This window comes from Sorex fumeus, unplaced genomic scaffold (genome assembly GCF_029834395.1).
Source record: "Sorex fumeus unplaced genomic scaffold, SorFum_2.1 ptg000063l, whole genome shotgun sequence".
NCBI classification, from domain to species: Eukaryota; Metazoa; Chordata; class Mammalia; order Eulipotyphla; family Soricidae; genus Sorex; species Sorex fumeus.
Genome location: NW_026606120.1, coordinates 12,671,574 through 12,695,135, shown reverse-complemented (window position 1 = coordinate 12,695,135; position 23,562 = coordinate 12,671,574). Strand labels below are relative to the sequence as shown.

The 23,562-nt window shown below is 40.7% G+C and overlaps 1 protein-coding gene across 3 annotated transcripts; it reads right to left on the bottom strand.

Moving 5' to 3' along the window:
- Window positions 1-22: 22 nt before the first annotated feature.
- Window positions 23-21,848, bottom strand: SEH1L (SEH1 like nucleoporin). 3 transcript variants are annotated; one of them, XR_008794228.1, is made up of 10 exons: window positions 21,608-21,848; window positions 14,875-14,925; window positions 13,622-13,768; window positions 12,136-12,347; window positions 10,761-10,859; window positions 7,605-7,745; window positions 6,820-6,977; window positions 3,364-3,514; window positions 2,382-2,457; window positions 684-827 (listed from the first exon to the last, which is right to left on the bottom strand). XR_008794228.1 is itself a non-coding variant. In XM_056126922.1 (9 exons), exons 1-9 carry the CDS (start codon window positions 21,716-21,718, stop codon window positions 611-613), a joined length of 1,287 nt encoding a protein of 428 aa, XP_055982897.1. In that variant the 5' UTR covers window positions 21,719-21,848; the 3' UTR covers window positions 23-610. The 3 variants fall into 3 exon arrangements, 2 of the variants coding, with proteins under 2 accessions (XP_055982897.1, XP_055982898.1); XM_056126922.1 differs by lacking the exon at window positions 2,382-2,457 and having other exon boundaries at window positions 23-827; XM_056126923.1 differs by lacking the exon at window positions 684-827 and having other exon boundaries at window positions 1,977-2,457.
- Between the last annotated feature and the right edge of the window lie 1,714 nt (window positions 21,849-23,562).

Here is a 23,562-nt window from a genome sequence, read left to right as displayed (position 1 = left end):
ATAAAGCAACAGATTTGTATGTTTTAAAATACATTTTTATTAAATAACCTACTTGGAGAATAATTACAAAAACTTTAAACAGTAATTCCAAGTCATGAAAGGCAATTTCATTAAAACAAAAAGTCATACCAAACAGTCCATATTATGTTTTGCTGCTTTATACACAGGAATGATTTATTTTACAACTAGTCAATTGCAACATTAGCCTGTAAAATTAAAAAATATATTTTTAATGTCTCAAAGCCAAAGTAAACTTCATGATGATATGCTTTCACATTAACCAATATGACAAACCATAAGAAAACACCATGATAACAGTTCAAAATAAAATGTACAGAACAGGCACTTTGAAATCAGCTACTGTGTGTAATTCTACAATTAATGTTACTTGTACATGTCTCATTTCATCAAAGGTTATTAACCAAAGATGCAAATGTGCCTTTGATGCAGAAGCACAAATTAGGTTCCAAACACTGTGTTCTGTTGTAATACATGCAAGACAGAACCTAAATTAGAAAAATCTTCTGAAAGAAAATGAAGAAAAACAAAAAGCAGCCAGAAATGAAAGCATTTACAAGTACGTAAGGCCTTTAAGTGTTAAATCAGTGTTTTAAACCCCTTCATTCTCAGGTAAGGGATTAAGAGGCCGAGAGAGAGATCGTCTGCGAGGGTGAGGATACTGGAGGTTGGCAGTGTCAGCATCGCAAGAGTGCTCTACCAGAGGAGGAGGAGGAGGAGGAGGAGGAGGAGGAGGAGGAGGAAGGACCTGGGCATTACTGGACCATCTCGATCCAGCCCGTGGGGAATCCAGAGGGGGAAAGAAATACCTGAAACAATGAAGACAGGAACAAAACACCAAAACAAACAAAAACAACAGAGGGAGGGGGGAAAAAGAAAAGAAAAAAAAACAGAAGAAAAAGAGAAAAGTAGTAAATACAAAGAGAACCAAAGAGAAGAAAACACATGCTGGAAAAAAAGAAAAGCTTTAGTATATTCATGCCAAAACTAATAGAACATAATAGGAAAAATCAAGACCTTTTCTCAAATCAGGCTTGCTTATGCAAGTATAGAAACTTGAAAAATAATACAATCTGTTAAACTTAAAATGTTAAAAAAAATCAGTGAATGTTACAAAGACAATTTTATAACTTAAAACATTTTCTCTCTCAGAAATATATTTGATGTTATCCTGTAAATTTACAAAACTAGTAAGTTGTTTTCTTTAATTAAGCAATGATTCAATGTAGCAGCAGATTGTTTTCTTTCTTTAGTGCATACATGATACTGAAAACCAATTCACTTTCACAAATTCAATACACTTTCACGAATAAGGCTAAGCTACTGCAACATACTTTTGAAGGCGCAATCTTTGCACATCCTTAGCTTTTTTTGTGCAAAAATCTTAGAAACAGCTACACAATTTTGTAAGTAAAAGGGCTCAATGAATACATACTGCAGTCATAATTCTACCATTCTATAACTTACCCGTAACACTTATAATTTTGCAATTTAAAGATTTACAACTTTGTCATCAAAGAATTCTAGAGGATATGAATTAAATGAAGCAGCCAGCTAAATAATATTCTGGGACACGGAATCACTGGTGAGGTTCATGACATGCAATAATCTTAGCAAAACTTTAACCTGCTTTTGTAGTATGTTTCCAAATTGTGACCTGCAGGAGACCTGAAGCTGTAGCATCCTACCACAAAACTACACAAGCATAATTAGAAACATTTATCTCTTTAGTGAATAATGAAATTTATGGACTGAAAATTTACAAAGTCTTTAAATTTTACTACCAATTATAAATTAAGCAATACCATACATAGGTTTGACTACAAACTGTACAGTCAAATAACTTTCATTTTACTACTACTACTCTCCTTGCATTCTTTATAAATATTACAAAGAAATGAGTTGTATCATATATAAACCAATTCTATAAAAGGTAAACAAATTAGCACTCAAAACAATCTTTATGAAAAATATTTATTCAATTCCAAATTAAAATTATAAAAATTCATCATTTTAGCTTACTGTTCTAGAAAACAAAAGAAATAAGTCTATATTCTCCAGGTGGGATAAGGTGATACTTTTACTTTCACCCATCTATAAGGATGGTAACTTTCCTTTTAATTTAAAAATCCAGATTACTTTCAAGAACATTTCAAAAAATTGTTTTGGTGGCAATAGTTTCAACAAAAAGCCTCTCCATTTATATTTCAAAAGTTTCAAATAGTGTCATTAAACTGGCTAGTACAAAAAAAATGATATACACTTTTTTAAAAGGCCTTTTGGACTGCGTTTAGTAGTAAGCAGGCTGCTGGTGTATCTTGGGAGAGGTCAAACGGCGCTGGGGAAGGGGGAAAGGAGCTCACTTTCCATTCCTGTGTGCATGCAACAAGCAGCAAAACAGCAAAGTTACTCCAGTTAGCTTGTACTCAGCTGTGCTTTCTGTTAAAGGACATAATACAAATGGAGAAGGGAAAATGCATCACAGATCTAACACATGGTTATTGGCACAATAAGAATACAGATCAAAACTTCAAAGCTTTCTAAAAAAGAAAATATGCATACAAACAGCAACTGAAACAAAGATTTTTTAAAAAAATCAACACTATCGTCCTTTGCTCCATGAAATCATCTTTAAAATATGTTAAGTTCTATAAAACCACAAAATCAAATACAAGAACTTCTTCGTAAAAATATAACAATAAGAGAATAATTGGGGAAATGTGGATACAACTGTCTTTGTGTCTTTTGATTATTTAATCTGACAAAGGGATAATCACATACAGTTTAAGTTTGTGCTTTGAAGTTTCCTGAATTGTATTCTAAATCATTCACAATGGCATATTAAATAATATTAACTTACAATTCACATTTTGAAATTTGAATATGAAAACAAGAGGATGGCTCTTTAGATGACATTATTATTTAAGATAAACAAGAATCTAAAATATACTCAATATTTAGAAATCAGGAACTCAGAATTTACCATTTTCCCATTTATAATATTAAATTTTAAACATAAAAGCAAACCATTTAACTGACTCTCTTCTACAAAGTTTTAATGTATTTTATTTGAAATTTCAGTTTGCCCCTATTCAAAAGGCATACTATCAGCACTAACACATTAATACTTATCTAGGACATTTCTGATTGATGGTTACACTTCAGAATAATAATAGCCTTACAATCTACCTGTAAATATCATGATGAAGCTAAAACATGTGAATTTCAAAACATAAATCTTAATCTTGTGAATTTCTCCAGTTACAATTAAATAATACATCTTTAGTATGAGTAACAGAACGATTTTCTTTAAAAAAAATTTATTTTCCCCACAAAAGAGCCTACCTGCCAGCAGAAGATCCATTTAATGAATTTTGAAGATTTGGGGTATTTGAACCTAGGGAAGGATTTGAGTTTCCCTGCTGAGAACTCCCATTGACAGGGCTCCCATTACCTTTCAAAATACCAGTACACTTCCAATTGTCCATGTAATTAGCTGAAAGGAAAATGGCCAAATACATTAACAAGGTTAATACATATGTTCAGGGCACAAATGTGTATTCATGTCCTTAAATTACTTATCACTATAGACATGAGAGATCTTTATTTTTCTCAGAAAAATGTTAACAATCTTTTTAAACAAAGCACAAATAACGCAATTTAAATATTTGACAAGAATTACTAACTTGAAAAACATAAAAGCTGGGACAGAAAAATACTACAGCGGGAAGTGTTTTCCTTGCATGCAGGCAATCCAGGTCTGATCTCCAGCACCCTATACGGTCCCTGAGCATTGCCAGGAATGGTCCCTAAATGCAGAGCCAGGAGTAGTAATGCCTGAACAATGTGGGGTGTTGCCCCAAAATAAAAAGACCAAAATCTTCACCATACCTCTTCCAAAGAGAAATATTAGCAAGGTTCTTTAAGCCTCAGTACTATCAGAGTGTGAAATTTAGTATCAAAGTTGTTCTCATTATAATAAATTCCAAATAATTGCATATGTCGAACAGCAGTATTATCTCCTTGGTTTCAAAAGTCATGTGAGGGCCTAATATCTTCAGATAATGTATGTAGCTAACAAAAATTTGAGTTCTGAGTGGCTTGTCCAAACTCTCTGAATGCAAAGTGGGCCAGGAGAGAAAATAAATTCAAAAAATCCAGAGCAAAAGGAAAATCAGAGGAATCAACCTCCCTAACTTCAAACTCTACTACAAAGCAGTAATAATTAAAACAGCATGGTACTGGAACAAAGGCAGAGCTGCAGACCAATGGAACAGGGTTGAATATACTGACATCTCCCCTCAAGCATATGATCATCTAATCTTCGATAAGGGGGCAAGAAAAGTGAAGTGGAGCAAGGAAAGCCTATTTAACAAATTGTGCTGGCAAAACTGGACGACTACATGCAAAAAATTGGGCTCAGATCTCTGCCTAACACCATGTACAAAAGTAAGATCAAAATGGATTAAAGACCTCAACATCAGACCGGAATCCATAAGGTACACTGAAGACAAAGTTGGCAAAACCCTCCATGACATTGAAGCTAATGGTATCTTCAAAGATGTCATGCCACTGGCTGAGCAAGTGAAAACAGAGATAAACAAATTGGACTATCTTAAACTAAGAAGCTTCTGCACCTCAAAAGAAACAATGACCAAAATACAAAGACAGTCAACAGAATGCGAAAGGATATTCGCTGAATACACATCTGACAAGGGATTGATATCAAGAATATACAAAGTACTGGTTGAACTCCACAAGAAGAAAACATCCAACCCCATCAAAAAATGGGGTGACGAAATGAACAGAAACTTTCTCAAAGAAGAAATCTGAATGGCTAAAAGGCACATGAGAAAATGCTCTACATCATTACTCATCAGGTAGATGCAGATCAAAACCACAATGAGGTATCATTTCACACCACAGAGATTGGCCCACATCCAAAAGAACAAAAGCAACCGGTGCTGGCAGGATGTGGCAAGAAAGGGACCCTCCTTCACTGCTGGTGGGAATGCCAACTAGTTCAGCCCTTTTGGAAAACAGTATGGACGATTCTCAAAACATTAGAAATTGAGCTCCCATTTGACCCAGCAATAAGAGAGGCAAAAAAGTATAGTCGAAGTGACATCTGCACTTGTTTGTTCATTGCAGCACTCTTTACAATAGCCAGAATCTGGAAAAAACCTGAGTGCCCGAGAAAAGATGATTTGGTACATCTACACTAAGGAGTACCTATGTATCTGTTAGAAAAGATGAAGTCATGAAATTTACATACAAGTGATACTACATGGAAAGCGTCATGCTAAGCAAAATGAATCAGAGAGGGATAGATATAGAAAGATTGCATTCATCTGGGGAACATAAAGTAACAAAATAGGAGACTAACACCCAAGTATAGCCGAGGTAAGTACCAGGAGGTTTACTCCATGTTTTGGAGGCCAATCACACATGCTGGGGAAAAGGCAGTTCAGATAGAGAAGGGAGCACCAAATTAAGGGTATTGGGAGGATCCTCCCAGAATGGGAGAAGCATGCTGAAAGTAGACTATAGACCGAACATCACTGCCACTCAATGCCTCTTTTGCAAACCACAGCACCCAAAAGGAGAGAGAGAACAAAAGGAAATGCCCTGCCACAGAGGCAGGGTGGGATGGGGGGGATGTGGGGTGGGAGGGATACTGAGATCCGCAGTGGTGGAAAACGGGCACTGGTGGAGGGATGGGTACTTAATCATTGTATAATTGAAACCCAAGCACAAAAATTTGTAAGTCTACAACTGTACCTCTTGGTTTGTCACTAATAAAAATTTTAAAAAAAGAAAAATTCAGAGCAGAGAGCTTGCTGGGATGAAGCTGGTTGGTCCTGCATGAAGTCCGGAGACAGGAAAAAACAGCAAAATCCTTGAGTTCCAATTACAGAGGGACAGATAATCTGGTTCGCTCTGTCACAGCTTAAAACTGAAAGAAGGCCCACACACCCAACTATGCTACATTTTATAAAACAGCAACTGTTCAGGGTAACTGAAGTAAACTAGAATTTTAAATCCTAAGTCTGCGATGTCTCAGTCCAGAAGATAACAGAAAAAGTGTGGACCACATTACAAAAACCATCATCAGACAAGCAAAGCAAAAAGTGAACCTCCCTAAGTGTGGCATTTGTAAGACACTTTGAGAACTGATAAAACCAAGATTGTTGAACTTTTGGGTTTTTGTTTCATTTTGTTCTTTGTTTTGTACCACCCACCAGGGCTAAGGGCTTACTCTTCTTGGTTCTGTGCTCAGGGATCACTCTTGGCTGCGCCTGGCAGAACATACACAGTGCTGGGGATCATACTAGGTTGTCATATAAAAGGCAAGCAATTTACCTGCTGTACTATCTTTTCACATCAGATTATTGAATTTCTGGAAGGTGTAGACATAGGGAAGATACAAGGTTTTTGAGAAAGGATTGGAAGGCTGAAGCAATTACTTAGTAAGTGATGACTATAGTCATAATCTGGGTGTGGTAAAGGTCAACAAGTTACACATACAGCAAATAGTATCTTTTCATTAAAGATACTATATAATCAGCTGTAGTTTTACTTTTAATTTTAAAAGTGATTGTCTACATGTAAACTTAGTATTTCACTTAATTATTAGCAACTACAAATCAGATAATCTGATAAAGATTTCAAATAACAAATATAAGGTAATAATTTGCAAGTAACTGCAGAAATGTTTTCCAAAATATTAAAATTTACATTTCTAAGGAAAAAATTCCAAAGTAACAATATAAAGCAGTAATTCCTTTATTGACATCTTACCTTTCCATAATCTCACACAACCATCGTCTCCTGAAGATGCTAGTACTGTTCCTGTTATATTCCAACTAACTCGCCACACCTGAGAATTATGATTATCAAACTGTGCCACTATGTGGATTTCAAATTTTGTTGGCCCACCAGAGGAAGTAAGCTCTTTCCTGTTAATAAGAAGTTTCTTTAAGTAAAAAAATACTAACGGTCTCACATATTTGCCGTTTTATTATGTAAGAATGTGTTCATCTGCGCTGCTCTCCCCCATAAGCTCATGTCACTTTTCTTTGACGCTCCACACCTGCTTGATTTTACCACAGAAATTTATTTTTGGTTACTATGTCACAGAAGAAAGAAATGACAGGAATTTGTGTGTCCCTCAAAAGTTTGAGGACACTTAGAGCAGAGGTCCCAAACTAACTTGATCTGCTATTCCCTCCCAAAAAAAAAAGAAAGAAAAGAAACAAAAAGAAACAAAAAAACAAAAAACATCACTCAGCATCTGAATATCACTCAGAAAGTGCCCCCACAGCTGTACCTGAGGTAACTAGTCTGCTAGACCATTTCAGTTTCCCCCACCACTCCCAGTCAGTGTAGAAAACACCAGTGTTCCACTTTGAGAAACACGAATTTAGAGGCTCAAAATCACAAGCTAAATAAAACACAAGACCATGAATTTATACCTGACAGCTATAAATCGGCCCTCACAGCTGCCTCTACTCTCTATTCCACAAAGTAAATGCAAAGAGCATCACAAATAACATCTTAGAGTGTTAATTATTTCAAGAACTCACCTCACAGGCTTCAGTGTGAAAATCCTCACATCTTTGGTCGCTATGGCTAAAATATGGAAAGACCTGCCCAAGTTTGGAGCAAATGCAATATCATGAACAGGGTCTGTAACTGTCATGAGGGTCTCAGCTTTTGCATATTTCCTATTGAAAACACAATTCACATTGAAAATTTCAGAAACTTTTTTTAATCACCCTGTCAAGATACCTCAGTTTTATTTTCACATGGTTCACAATGAAATGTGAGGATGACTCACACTCCTTGAACTATAAATGTTCTATTTGAAAAAGGTGTCTTTGAGGATATAATTAAGGATGAGATTACTCCACATTTAGGGCAGACTCGAGACCCAAAGTGTTTGCTCTTATGAAAGACAAAAGAAAAACAAATTTTAAAAATTCATGTGAAGACAAAGGCAAAATTGGAGTTCTGCTGCCACAACACAAGGAACTCCTGGAGCCACTGAAATAGGACAAGACAAGGAAGAGTCTCAGGAAAAAAAGACAATCCTGATGACATCTTGGCTTTTACTTCTAGCCTCCAGAACTATGAGAGAAGAGTTTGGAGTAATCTGCTATGGCAACCCTAAGAATACTAATAGCCTCCAGATTCTTTCCTTTGATTTCTTTTAAAATAATTTAACATAATTTAACAAAAACTTAATTAGAATGAGATCTGGATTTATTAGCCATTTTTTTTAAGGATAATTAAGGGCCAGAGCAATAGTTCAATGGGTAGGACACCTGCCTTGCACAGGTCAACCCAGATTAGATCCCTGGCACTCCTGGCACCCCAAGCCCCAACAAGAGTGATCGCTGAGTGCAGAGCCAGGAGTAAGTCCTGTCCACTGGTCTGGCCCCAAATAAAACAAAACAAAAAAGTAACTGAGGCATCTAACTCCAAAATACAAAAAAATTACTCCAAAAAATATATACCTGTTTAAGCTCACAGTACAAGAGTTAGGATATGGGAAAAACCAAATATTCCAGGACAAATGAATGGATAAAGAAGTTGTTGCATATATAAACAATGGAATACTACTAAATTGTAAAAGTAAAAAAAGACAGAATCTTGTTGTTCAGTGCAGCTTAGATGAAGTGAAGGGTATAACATAAGTTAACTTTAAACCAAGTCAGAGGGAGGAGGGCAAATACTGAATGATCTCATCTGTGGTATATAGAGAAATCAAACAAGAATGGACAGTATCAAATGATAATAAATACTTGAACACAGGACACTTTGATGGTGGTGAGGTGTGGTAACTGTGTACATCAAAACCTTACATAAACATGAGACCTAAATAGTAACCATTAAACTTAATGAAACTTAAAAATTAAAATAACAAACCGGAGTGATAATACAAGGGATTAAGATGCTTGTCTTGCTTGTGGTCAATTTAGCTCAATCCCCAGCACCACACATGCTCCCTCAAGCACTGCCAGTAGTGATCCCTGAGCACTGTATCAGATATGGCCCAAACCACCCCACCCCTGCCCACAATTTAATTTTTAAAAGGGGAGGGACTTAATTTTCTAAACATTTGAGCCCAAATAAAAAAGTGAAACAGATAGAAATCAGACTTGAGATTACAGTGATTGATAAAGGAACTTTAGCAAAGTCTAACTTATCCTGACAATTCTATTTATCTACAACAAGCTGTGCAGAATAGCTATGCTGCAGACAAGAGAAAAATCAAGACTCCAGGAAGGCAGAACACAGCTGTAGGAACTTAAAAATCAAGTAATGGGCCTGATATGGCACTTGCCTTATATATGCCAACACTGAATGGATCCTTGGAACTCCCATATGGTCCCCAAAGTGCCACCAGGAATTTCCTGAGCACAAAGCCAGGAGTAAGTCCTGAACACAACGAGGTATGGCCCAAAAATTCAAACTTCTGAACTGCAGGATCTAGGGCAATTAGACTATTTCTTGCCCCACCAAACCAATATATGATATTACCAAGTGTTTTGTCTACACCATTAGTCTCTGGGTCCCCTGATGGATGCTCTTTTTCTCTTACAAGATTCTGAATACAATTCTGAAAGTGATTACAACTCTCAAGGCTGTTGCAGATAACTTAATATGACCCAAATTAATTTTTCTGAATATGTTTCTAAACTCTCTCTAACCCTATAAATTTCCAGAGTTCCTTACCTCAAGAAAATACACATTATCTACTGAACAATTAAGCAAGAACTCTGGAAATTATCCTAACAGCTCTGTACCTCTTCCTCACCTTTCACGTCCAACTGTCTGCCAGGTTCTCTTGATATAACTTACAAAATTGTGTGAAATTGTCCACTTCTCCTGATCTCCAACCAACACTGCTCCACTATTTTAAAAATCATTAAAATATGCTACCTGATGTCTTATAATAGCTCTCTAATCCTGTACCCATTGAATGTTTCCCTCCATAAAACATACTTTCCACATCCATAGTGAATAGTTAAACTACTACTAATTATTATTATTAATGATTCCTCCAGATATAAACTTTTCATGGCTTCATACTACTCTGAGATAAAAATCTCTGGGGCGAGAGCTATAGTAAGTAGGGCACTTGCCTTGAATACATCCTCTCTGGGTTTGACCTCCAGTCTCCCATATGGTCTTCTGAGTCCACAGGAGGAGTGAGCCCTGAACAAGGAGCCTGAGAAAGCCCTGAGCACTGCCTGATGTGCCCCCCACCACAAAAAATTCTAAATATTGAATTTAGATCTTGCAGATTCTCACCACATTCCTTTGACTATTACCTTCCAAGCACACCAAAAAATAATGGGTTTCTTGTTCACAGGCCTTATCACATACAGCTTTTTCTACCTGGTATTTTCTACTTTTGTTGTTTGGATAACTTCTACCCATCCACAGGTTTTCTTCTGGTCGCCATAAACTAGATTAACCCCCACAGGTGAAAAGTCTTAGTATCCTCTCTTCCAATTTATAAAATTCATAACCATCTTTTACAATTTTTAACCTAAACATGGTACATAATGAAAACTCAATTACCTTCGCCTCTGTATCATTTACATTATACAAACCTACAACTTAGCATATCATAAGAATATGTAAAAAGCAATGCATCATTCAGTTAATAAAAGAATAACTTTTTTAAATTAGGTGTAATTCAGGATAATTAAGACCAAAGCAGTACTAACCTGGTGTTTTCATTATATTCAAATATCTGAACCTTGGCCATCGCATTTGGACTACTATCATCACTTCCTACAGCTATCATAGGGGAATGAGCACGAGAGCTAAAAGTGAAAATAAAAAAGCAATTTTACATAACGTAAAATACATTTCATAGAATTTTTAAAATACTGGCATCAACTTGCTCTACAACCCTCAAGGCATCACATCTCCACAGCCTAGACCCCTGCCATACACATGCCAGAACCTCACCCTAGAGGGTCGTCCTTGGAAATACATGAGCTGGAACTGTGAATACGGTTCTTCTGCACCGCTTAAAACACCTTTTCCTATGGACAAGATTTCAAGCATTCTACAGATTTTTTTATTTTTAAATAAAAGACAATTTTCTTTCTGAAAAAAAAATGCTCATTAACTATGGGATGGAAATTAATTCTGTAAAACCAAAATCATGATAAAGAAAAACTTGAGAACCAGAGACATAGTACAGCACCTGCCTTCCACCTGATGAACCTGGATTCGGAGCCACATAAAGTCACCCCACACCACCAGGAATGACACGAGCACAGAGCAAGGAATAAGCCCTGCGCACTGCCGGGTGTGGGCCACTCCTCACCCCATCCGGACAAAAAATATCTTGAAGAGGAAGGGGGGAAGAGGGAGAGAGACAAGTGGAAGAAAAGCAGTAAAAAACTACCCCACTTGAAGGCATCAGTCACACATTATTCTCTTCGGAAGTGAGAAATTAATTTATTTTGAGAAATGCAAAATAAAAGCAGCAATGACAAGGAACTCCACTGGCCTGAACTCTAACTTGAATCATTATTTGTAACTAGTCCCAATTACCTGTATGGTTTCCACTGCCTCCCTCCCTTACTCAGATTAATTTATAATGTAATTAAAAAATTGGTTATTACTAAAGATTTATAGTTTTAAATCACCTGAGAGAAATACCAAGTAAACTGCGAAGTGTTGTAGGAATAAAATTACTGGCCGAGGAGATGTCAATTCCACAGTATTCTCTATACCACATAAACTTTTCTTTTAGTGTTCTAAAATTATTTTGTTTATACATGTTAAGTATTTGAATGAGGACTATATGTATATTTATAATAACATGGCATAAAATTATGAAATATCCCAATTAACAACCTGAGTTGAGAATTATCTTATTTCACAGTCAAAAACAAGTGTTCGTGGGAGGCTGTAGGTGGAGGGCAGGGAGGCGCCTTTGGGACACTGGTGGAGGGAGGGGGGCACTTTGGTCACTGGTGTGGTGTTTAAGCAATTCCGGAAGGCTTCATGACTGTATAAAAGCAACACTTAGCTTTACTACTTTCAACAGAATACATTATCAGCAGTTTGCTGCGTTAGGCTTACCTTGAAGGGTTCCAGGAAATACAACTACAGCTTAGCTTACATGAGATCTCATGCTGCAGAGACCACTGGCTGAGATTCATGACATCGGGTGCCTCATAGATTCGCACTATACCATCAGCTGAACAGGTGGCTAACATCAGACCCATATGCTTGGGAGCAAATTTCACATCAGTCACTGATGTTCTGCTATCCACAAGGGTTGTCCTTTTAACCTGAAAAAGAAGTGTAGTAACTTAACAATGGAATTTAAACAAGTGCAAAAAATATATAAATAAATTACAAAAAGTGGAAAGAGGACAAGTCTGACATCACACAGAACTCTTTTACCATTTACTAGGATGATAATTTTGGCCTGAAGGTTATTTAAACACTGGTGCTCAATTCCTTACAAAGCATCTGGCAAATACCAAACATACATAACTGGCAATGAGTAACAAGTACTTGTAATTAATTACTTCACTGAAGGCAGAAGAAAATTGGCCTTATAAAGTCTATACTAAATCATGTAAAAATGCCATTGGGAGTCCGGAGGGATAGTGAGTAGGGTGTTTGCCTTGCACACAACCGACTCAGTTTTAAGCCCCAACACCTCAAATGGTTCCCCAAACACCACTAGGAGTGATTCCTGAGAGCAGAGGCAGGAGTAACCCCTGAGAATTGTCGGGAGGCCCCAAAACCAAAATAAATAAATAAAATAAAGCCGTCTAAAAAAAAATGCCTTTGGGTTCATGCCTTCCCCTTCTCCTCCCTTTGCTGCTACGCTGCTGACTGGAATGCACAAACTGGCCCTGATCATTACACCCTTCAGTTGTGGTGTTTGCAGATAAGCTCACTGCGGTCGCTTGCATTTAGCTGTGGTGCTTGTCAGGGGATCACGGGACCCAGCAGTCACACACAACCCAGCTCACACACAGCCAGGCTGAGTACTGCAAGGCCTGACACCCAGGCCCTGTGTACCTCACTGCCTGTGCCCTCCACCCCAAAGTGTACACCGCAACTGAAAGCACAAGAACCCCCCCCCCCCATAAACAAGCACCTCAAGTGTGCAACCCAATCATGGCAGCAGTAGCAACAACGGCAACAACAAGGGGGGTAGTGCAATGCCATATAGCTGTGCCAAGACATGGAAACAACCCAACTAACTGTATCCACAACAGGTGAGTAGATAAAGGTATAGTGTACAGACTCACCAAGAGGTACTACTAAACTCCTAGATGAAATTGTTCTATAAGGGGTCATACTAAATTAAATTAAAATTAAATCGGAAAAAAAAAGACAAATGCCAGATGATCTCGTGTGTGTGTGTGTGAGAGAGAGGAGAGAGAGAGAGAGAGAGAGAGAGAGAGAGAGAGAGAGTTGTTTTTTTTTAAAAAAAGGGACAGCAAAATGATCAAAAAAACAAACTCAGCCTCTTAGTCTACCTATGGCACAGGGACAATGAGGGGGACTCGGCTCTAGACTTCAGAAAAAATAATAAATGACTTACCCAATGACTCTGTCCTCGAAGTTTATCATTTGATTCTCCTACTATTTCTTCCCATACAGCAGCTGTTCTGTCAAACGAACAGGAAGCCAAAACCTGTCCAAACTCAGGATGAGCCCATGTCACACGCCACACAGATCCACTATGTGTCTGATGAATTAAAAAGAAATCCAAGTTGACTCACATTTCACTCATACTTGATTTTACTTGGAAGAAACCAGACAGATCATTTTAGTTTGATAGGAGTTGACAAAGCTATCCAATTTAACACTGAATTCTAAAGTTAAAAGTTAGGGCCAGAGAGCTAGTATTGTGGGTAAACTGCTGTCCTTGCACACAGCTGACCACAAGCCCACCAGAAGGGATACCTGAACACAGAGCCAGGAGAGAGCCCTAAGCACTGCTGGGCATGGCCCCAAATCCAAAATAAATAAATATTTAAATTACAAAGTATCATGACCACTTAAAATATGTCAAGGGAAAAGATAAGTACAAAATACTGAAAATCTGGGGCCAGAGCAATAGAACAGCTTGTGGAACGCTTGCCTTGCACAAGGCAATCCCAGGTTCGATCCCCGATATCCCATATGGTCTCCTGAGTATCGCCAACAGTAATTCCTGAGTGCAGAGCCAGGAGTAATCCCTGAGCATTGCCAGGTGCGACCCAAAAAGCTATAAATTACTGAAAACCTAAAATTTTTGGATTTGTTTGTATACAATAGAAGTACAAGTTTCTTTTATTTTTTTTGTGGTACATGCAGCAGTGCTCAGGTATTACTCCTGCTTCTGTGCTCAGGGATCACTCCAGGTAGGGGCTCAGGATACAGTTTGTGGTGCAGGGGATTGAACCCATTATACTCTCTCTCCAGCACCCAAAACTAGTTTGTTGTTTTTTGGTTTGGGAGGGGATTTGGGGGGGGGGGAGCACACCCAGTTATGCTCAGTTTACTCCTGATTTCACACTCAGGACTAATTTCTTGTGGGCTCAGGGGACCATATGGGATACCTGGGATCAAACTCAGGTTCATTTCATGCAATGCAAATGCCATACCCACAGTACTCTCTCTCTGGCCCCAAGAACTACAAATTTTCTTAAGTATATTACTGTTACATTTTATCTTATAATTTTCTCAACACTAAACAACTAAGTCACTGAACACCTTCAAACATTTCCAATTAAACAAAATTAATTACAAAGCAAATCACTACAATGTAAATAACGTGTTGTAATTAAATTGAGTTGTAAAGATACTAACCTTCCAGCTAGCAGTACAATGCCAATCTCCACTTTCACTTTTATCCCAGACCTATAAAAATAAATATTTTAGATAAAGAATTTCAATAAATGAATATGAAAAATATTAACCCAAAGTACCCTCGTACAGAAAGGAATATAAAATCCACAAGCCTACCACCAGGAAATAAACATTCATATCATCAATCTAATATGTGCAAAGAGTTCGAGTGTCTCAGACACTAGTCTAAGCATGTACTCGAAGAAGTAGATAATTCAGTAATAGTCTGCCTCCTAATGTGCAGTATTTATGGCCTACAAAGTTGTCATGTACATAGGACTAGTGAATACTTAACTTTCCTACAGGGAAATAGAAAAGTGTAATTCATTCACAGGAGTTTCTGCTGGCAGCATATTTACCAATCAACTAATCCAGACAACCAGTTGTGTGTGTTGCAATTATCGTTTAACACCTTTCATTTTATTTTTAGTTCTTTATTTTGAGTTTGGGGGCCACATCTGGCACTGATGGGGGCTACTCCCAGTTAAGAATACAAAACAATTTGGTGCCAAGGATGGAACCCAGATCTCCTCTACAAAAAGCATGCACTCAGCCTGTGGAGCTGTGTGTGTGTGCATGCAGCCAACCCAGGTTCTATCCTGGCATCCCATGGTTCCCTGAGCATGAGAGGAGTGATTCTTGAGTGCAGAGCCAAGAGTTACACCTGAGCACTGCCAGGTGTTCTCCGAAACAACAACAAAAATCACTCATTTGTTAACAATAAATTCATGGTCAACAGCACTATATTCAAGGTTGAATAAATATTCCCTGGCATAGTTTCTCCAGAGGGCACATCACACAGTCCTCTTGCACTTACAAAACATGTCAGCACTATGCTTGGGACCATTTTAAACTTTGAAATGATAAAGAGAACAAACATTTTTTTTAAAGTAGTACCAAACAGACGTCAGCTAGGAAAAAGCACACTGAGTGATGCCTATTTTCTGCCACTCTGTTTATGTCAACAAAGCCTCTAGGTATTGGTCTGGACTTGATAAATCTGCAAATAATGAGGATCGACCATATATGTAACAAACATGAAAGCAATGTTGGGTGGTCCCACCCACAAACAAACTAGGCACTGCAGTAACAAGATGTACTTTTCAACTCCCAGTGTATTTTCTTATTCCCACAATTTGGATCAAATTTAACTCTAGTAGCAGGGTGTCTGATGCTACTAAGTCTCATACTTTCGGTCTTTAAAATACTAAAATGTTGGGGCTGGAGCGGTTGTACAGCAGGTAGAGTGTTTGCCTTGCATGCGGCTGACCAGGGATCGATTCCCAGCATCCCATATGGTCCCCCAAGCACCACCAGGAGTAATTCCTGAGTGCAGAGCTAGAAGTAACCCCTGAGCATTGCTGGGTGTGACCCACCCACCCAAAAAAAGACCAAAAAAATGTAATAAAATACTAAAATGAGAATACAAATTAATTCCAGATATATTTGACATTATGCCAACAAATTTATATACTATTGATGTAACCACACACACAAAAAAAACTTATATAAAGCACAAGTCAGAACTTGCTATAAAGTTACTCTAGTCATCTGTCCTAACCTAGAGCTGCATCAGAAGTCCTTCCCCTAAGATGGAGAGGAAAGAGCAGAGAAAGAGTCTCTATCTCTAGGGTAGAGAGCCTGCCTTGCTCGCCCAAGATACCAATGACGGTGCCACCTCTAGCCAATGCAGTCAAGCATGTGAGCTGCCACCCTCCCACATGGCAATAAAGGGTAGAAAGGGAAGGGGCGGTGAGAGCAAACTGGGAGAGGGAAATTTAAAAGGGCCAGAAAGAACAGCAGGGTGGGTACTAGCATGCAGCTGGCTTGGGTTCAGTACCCCAGCACCACATAAGGGTCCGGTAAGCCCTGCCTAAGCACAGAATAAGGACTAAGCATAAAGTATAGCTGGGTGTGATCCAACCCCCAACCCCAAACAAAACAAACTTTGCACCCAGGGGGGAAAAAAAACCTAAAAGAATCAAATCCTGGAGGCTGGAACAATAGTACAACAGGGAGGGCATTTACTTTGCAAACAGCCATCCTGGGTTCAATCCCTAGCAACCCATATGGTTCCCCAAGAACTGCCAGGAGTAACCCCTGAGTATCATCAGGTGTGGTCAAAAAAAATTAAAACCTGAAATTTTGGCCCATGAAACACTAGGAAAAGACTTTGGATAAATCTTACTAAAAGGATGGCATTTTAGTATGTTAAAAAAAAAATATATATATATATAGCTATAAACTTTGTAAGGTTCCTTGGAAAACTGAAAACAGAATTAACATGATCCAACAGTATCATTTTTGGGTTTATACCCAAAAGAATTGGAAACAGAATCTTGAAGAGATCATGGCTCTATACCAGGTTCAGAGCACCATGCTTCACAATAGCTAAAATGCAGAATCAATCCAAATCCAAACACATGCATGATAAAGAAAATGTGCCGTATTCAATACAATGGAGCATTAATTCAGCCTCAAAAAGAAATTCTGACATATGCTATAATGTGTATGAATAGCAAACAAGCCAAACCCACAAAACCAAATATTTCTGATTTCACTTTTTATGAGGTTCAAGAGTAGACAGTTCAGAAGGACACAAAATAGGGACTGTACCAGGGGCTGTAAGAAGAATGTGGAACTACTGCTGGGAATTAAGAGTTGAGACATGGGGGTGGCTGAAAAACTCAGATATGCAAGTTTTATGACAGAAATTTCCAGGCTCACACAGTTGGGAATGGGCTGCCTCCCCCCTTCTCTCTGTTCTTCCAGGAGCCTGGCAGTCATGCCCACAAACTGCTTCTGGCACCATATAAGCTCATTTGCAGCCATGATCCAGAGACTCAACAAATAAATCTTGGAAGAGAGCAACAAACTACAGAGATGCCTCTGGACTCCAAAGTCACCATCCAGTTAAAAAAGTTAACTCCAGCCGTAGCACCCTATTAAAATTTTAGAATTCCTGGAGTGTGTGGCCGCATTTAGGGACACTTGATATCTCATACCCAATGCCCTGATATACCAAGAGTAGCATACTACACTTGATGGGGTGTAAAGTAGAAGACAATCAATCTTGATTAAAAAAATATATAAAATATAAGTAATAAAAATATTACAGGAGCGATAGCACAGCGGTAGGGCATTTGCCTTGTGAGCAGCCAGCCCAGGCGAGCCGAGTTTGATTCCTCCACCCCTCTCGGAGCGATAGCACAGCGGGTAGGGCGTTCGCCTTACAAGCGGCCAACATGGCCGACCCGAGTTCGATTCCTCCGCCCCTCTTGGAGAGCCCGGCAAGCTACCGAGAGTATTCGATATGCCAGACACAGTAACAACAAAGTCTCCAATGGAGACGTTACTGGGCCCGCTCAAGCAAATCGACGATCAATGGGAGGGCCTTTTACCTTACCTTTACCTTACCCCTCTCGGAGAGCTGGGCAAGCTACTGAGAGTATCTCACCACTGGGCAAAGCCTGGCAAGCTACCCATGATGTATTCAATATGTGAAACACAGTAACAAGTCTCAAAATGGAGATGTTACTGGGCCTGCTAAAGCAAATTGATGAACAAAGGGAGGGCAGTGTTTGTTGTGTTTGTATGTAAATATATCAGCACACAAGGCTCAACCTATAACATGTTAGTAATCTCTTATACAAGAGCTTAATAGCTCCAGGGTAAGATACCACAATCTTCATACATCTTCCTCTAAGGAAACTTTTTTGGATCATTTTTAGCTGATTATTCATAAGAAGCAATACAAAATAAGTTATTTACATCCTGCTTTATTATTTAGGCAGGCTTTGGAGAGGGAGTGGAAAAATTTTAAATCTGGTGGTAGGAAGGTGTAATGGTGGTGGAACTGGTGTTGGAATACTGAATGTAATAAATTATTGTGAACAACATCACAATCACAATCACAAATCATCCTATTAATCGTCAATTGCCTGGAGCAGGCCCCAGTAACGACTCCTTCATCCTAGCCCTGAGATTATATTCAAGGCTCTTTAGGAGAATGAGACCCATCATTGTTACTGGTATTTGGCATATTGGGTACGCCACAGGGAGTTTGCCAGACTCTGCCGTGTGGGTAGGCTACATTCGGTAGCCTGCCAGTTTGTCCAAAGTAGGAATGAAATAATAAGATGTCATAATAGGATGTCGCGTGGCCGCGAATGCGGCCGCGCGGTTCCGGGGGCTGGTTTTTATAGTGAACAACATAAAAATAATTTATTTTTAAAAATTTAAACAACTTCATAAAAATATATTTTTTTAATTTTTTAAATTAAAAAAAAAAAGATATGGGGAAGAAGATGTAGTATAGCAGGTAGGGCATTTGCTTCACATGGATGACCAGGTTTGATCCCCAGAATCCCATATGGTCCCCTGACCAGAGTCAGGAGCAGCCCTGAATACCACTGAATAAATTCAAAGATGGATGGTGGTACTGGCTGCCTGCCATTACCAAAAATCTAATTGTATTCCATACCACTGAGCTGTACTCTTAAAAGTGGCTGAAATGGTAAATTTTACATTATGTGTACCTTATCAAAAAATTTAAGATTGAGGGGCTGGAGCAATAGCACAGCGGGTAGGGTATTTGCCTTGCATGCAGCCAACCTGGGTTCAATTCCCAGCACCCAATATGGTCCCCCAAGCACCGCTAAGAGTAATTCCTGAGTGCAGAGCCAGGAGTACCCCTGAGCATCAGCTGGGTGTGACCCAAAAAGCAAAAAAAAAAAGAATTTAAGATTGAAAGAGAATGCCAGTGACTGGCACAGGCAATAGTGTTCCTGGTAGAATAAATTATAGTACAATGTAATTTTTCTTAAAAGTTATGTGTAGGGGGCTGGAGCGACAGCACAGCGGCCATCCCTGCCTTGCACGCAGCCAACCCAGGTTCAATTCCCAGCATTCCATATGGTCCCCCAAGCAGAGCCAAGGGTAATTCCTGAGTACAGAGCCAGAAGTAACCCCTGTGCATCGCCAGGTGTGACCCCCCCCAAAAAAAGTTATGTGTGTATATATATATAATATTTGTGTGTGTGTATATGTGTGTGTGCGCGCGCACATACACACAATCTCCTTAAGTTTCTCTACTGGAACCAGTCCAAGTAAATCATTTTATTTAAACAAAAACACATATAGAAAAGGACCTGAAAAATAGTTTACAGAGTTGGAACATGTGCTCTGACGCAAAAGGCCCAGAGTGTGATGATGGAACTGCCTGTCCTGTCTCCCTCCACCCCAACCCCTCCTACCAGCATAACAGTGGCCCCAGCATCACTGGCCAAGCAGCACCATATTGCGAGGCCCAAGCACTGCATCATCAACCCAGACAGCTGCTGAGAATCTCCAAGGAATGGCCACTCAAAATAAGTATTTTTTAAAACTTAAAACTGTTAAGGACTTTCACTGCAACACTGCTTCTGAAACCTATGGAGGAAACCTACAAACTGGGAAAGCTACTTCAAGATTCAGTAATAATAGGTGACATTTTCTATTATTTATTCACAATAGCCAAAAGGTGGATGGCTCATGGTTATAAACAAAGTGTTACAGACACAAAAACAAGTTATCCCATCTTAACTATGACCTCTTGAGGGTCAGGGAGGTACTCAGTGGTAGTGAGCATGCCTCTCCCGTGTGGGACATGGCTTTGATCCTAGGCAACACTGAAAACTGAGTTTCAATTTAGGGTGAAAGGAAAAAGTTTAAGGATGTAGTGATGATGGTTGCATGGAAAAGCTGAGTTTAATGCAACTGAACTACAGTGGCACAGTTAAAATTAGTATTTCACCATAACAAAATTAATTTTTAAAAAACCGATCCTAATCCTCTTTAGAGCCTTAACATCATATAATCAATCCATAAATTTGGCAGCACCAGTTTAAAAGCGAAACCCACTCGTCAATAAAATCCTTTGAAGGAATCACTGGTATCATAACCCGACTTTTTCTTTTTTTCAAGTGAAAAAAATCTTCTATGGTTACTTTGCAGTGGTCGAAAATGCAAATAATCCACACTGCCGCCTCCAGTCTATTCACCAGTGACCCAACCAAAATGCGATCTCCTGGGAACGATTTTCTGCGTGCCAGAGCAGTCTACGCCCGCTGGTCAGAGTTTTGAAGCTCCCAGCAGCAGGCAGAGAACTGCGAGTTTTCTCCCACCAAGAACCAGGAATAACCGCGAGCTATGCCACCCGGACAGAAGGAAAAGAACGTGTCCAGGGGAAGGACGGAGCCCTCGGCCGGGAACCGACTTGAGATGTCTGGGTCCCAAAGAGTCAAGTCTCCCCGGACTAAACTAGCGTAGGAACTTCAAACCACGGCTCCCCCAGAGCAGCAGGTCGCGAAACGACCCCGCCCGAGGCCGCTGGACCGTGCGCCCCCGGCCCGCGTGCCTCTGCACCCCACTGCCCGCGTGCGAGAGAAGCACGAGTCCGGCGCGCGGCCCCGCGGCGGGAGCGCGCACGGAGTCCCGCGCAGGCGCACAGAAGCGGGCCGCGGCGCGGTGACTCCACAATACGCGGCGGCCTGGCGGCGCGGGCGGGCCGCGGCTTCCGCACGGCGGGACCTCGCGGGCTCGGGGTGCCGGCCACACACGTCCCCGAATCGGTGGCGGCCGCCTTCGCGACGGCACCCGCGTGCCGCGGCCCCTTCCGCGAGGCCTCGGCCCCGCGCGAGAGCTCCCCGCGCACCTTGACGCTCTGGTCGCTGGAACAGGTCGCCATCCGCCGCCCGTGGAAGTCGAAGGAGACATCATGGATGAGATCCTTGTGGTCCGCCGCGATGCTGCGCGCCACAAACATGGCTTCCGTCGGGCCCGCGCCTTCTCCGTCCGTCCCTCCCGCCTCCGAAGCGGGCGGCCGCGGCGGCGCGCGGACCGCAGCCCACCGAACCCCGCCGCCGCCGGGGCCGCGCACGGCGCGTGCTATGTGCGCGTGCCCGCGCCTCTTCTGGCCACGCCCCTCGGCTCTGGCCACGCCCCTCCGCCCGTCATGCCCCGCGAAACCCCAGGCCGCCCGCGTTAGCTACCTGGCTGGACTTGCTTCTGCTGGCGGTTGCTGTCTGTGAGTCAGAGAGGGGACTATGATATAGTAAGTGCAGAAAAGTGAAAAGCTTGACAATGCCACGCCCAACTCTTGGAGTTGGCGACCAGCTCTTGCTGGCTGTTGCTTGTGTGCGAATCAAAGAAGAGAATATGATACAATAAAGTACAGAAAAATAGAAAGCTTGACAACTCTTGGCCTTGCATTCATTTCGGTTTTTCTTGTGTTTCCTACCCCAGGGAGGGCAGAAGTGGCAGAGAGAACACACGTGAGTTTAGTGTGGAGCAGAGCGTTGCTGGGACACTGTGACTCCACTGAGTCCAACATCCATGAGGACACAGGAGGGCAGCATGGAGACTGAAAAAGGGAAAGGTTATGAAGGTCTAAGAGTAGGAGGAAGAATCCCTGGTCAAAATGTTTCCATTACAACAGTTGGAGCCATAGCACAGCAGGTAGAGCATTTGCCTTGCACACGGCTGACTCGGGTCCGATTCCCAGCATCCCATGTGGTCTCCCTAGCACCGCCAGGAGTAATTCCTGAGTGCAGAGCCAGGAGTAACCCCTGAGCATCGCCAGGTGTGACCCAAACAACAACAACAACAAAAAAAGTTCCCATTAGAACAGGCCCAATAGGAAAGACCTAGAGTCTTGGCAGTGAGATGCTAGCAGTTGGAAAGTTCTCCGTGTGGATGTGTAAGTCACCAGGAGCATGGCAGGATCCATATGAATGTGAAGACTACCCATGGCAATCAAGGAGTACAGTTCCTTGAAGTAGCAGACTTTCAAACGTGGTCCTGAGTTCAGCTCCCCAGCATCCTACATGCACCAACTGGCATTTCAGCAGTCTGACCCCTTGCCTGCCCCACAAGTGACCTCAGCCAAGTGTATAGGCACCACAAGGAAAGGTGTGACCGCCCCCCCCCCCCCGCGGTGAGCACCCTCGGCTAAAACGATGTGCCAGAGGTGAGCACATGTGTGAGCACTGCAATAGCCAGAGATATGACTCAAAAAGGGGGTGGGTATAGAGCACTGCATGGCATGTGGGAGTTTGATCCCAGGCACCACTATTTCAAGCACTATCAGGCCCCAGCAGCCACACTGGGTCATGGTCTCCAAGTCTCCACCCCAACACCATTCCTCTGGATGTGTCTCCTTTAAATAAATAAATGCTAACTCACTGGTGGCCAAAGGAGGAGTAAGCTTTGAGCACTGCCAGGTTTGTCCAAAAACAAACAAAGTCCTAAAGGATTCAGTCAAGCCAAGGGAGCAAAGGTCTAATCAGAGTCTGCTTTTTACCAGACATATAGAGGACTCAGTGATAGGTAGGATGGGAGATAAGAATTTGGGGTCAGGGAGAGCAAGTTCCAAAACCATTTTGAAATTGATTATGCAGAGTTGGAGGATTGTGTTTTAGAAAGTGATTAAGAATAGCAAGAATGTGAGGTTAACAAGAATGATGAGGTTATTTAGCAAGGTCGGAACTTTCCTACAAGGACCCAGCTATACCATTTTTGGGAATGCAGGAAAACTACAGTGGAGATTAAAAAAGTAACCAGCTGCCTTTCTGGATTTTTTTTCTTTTTGTTTTTAATTGGGCCACAATT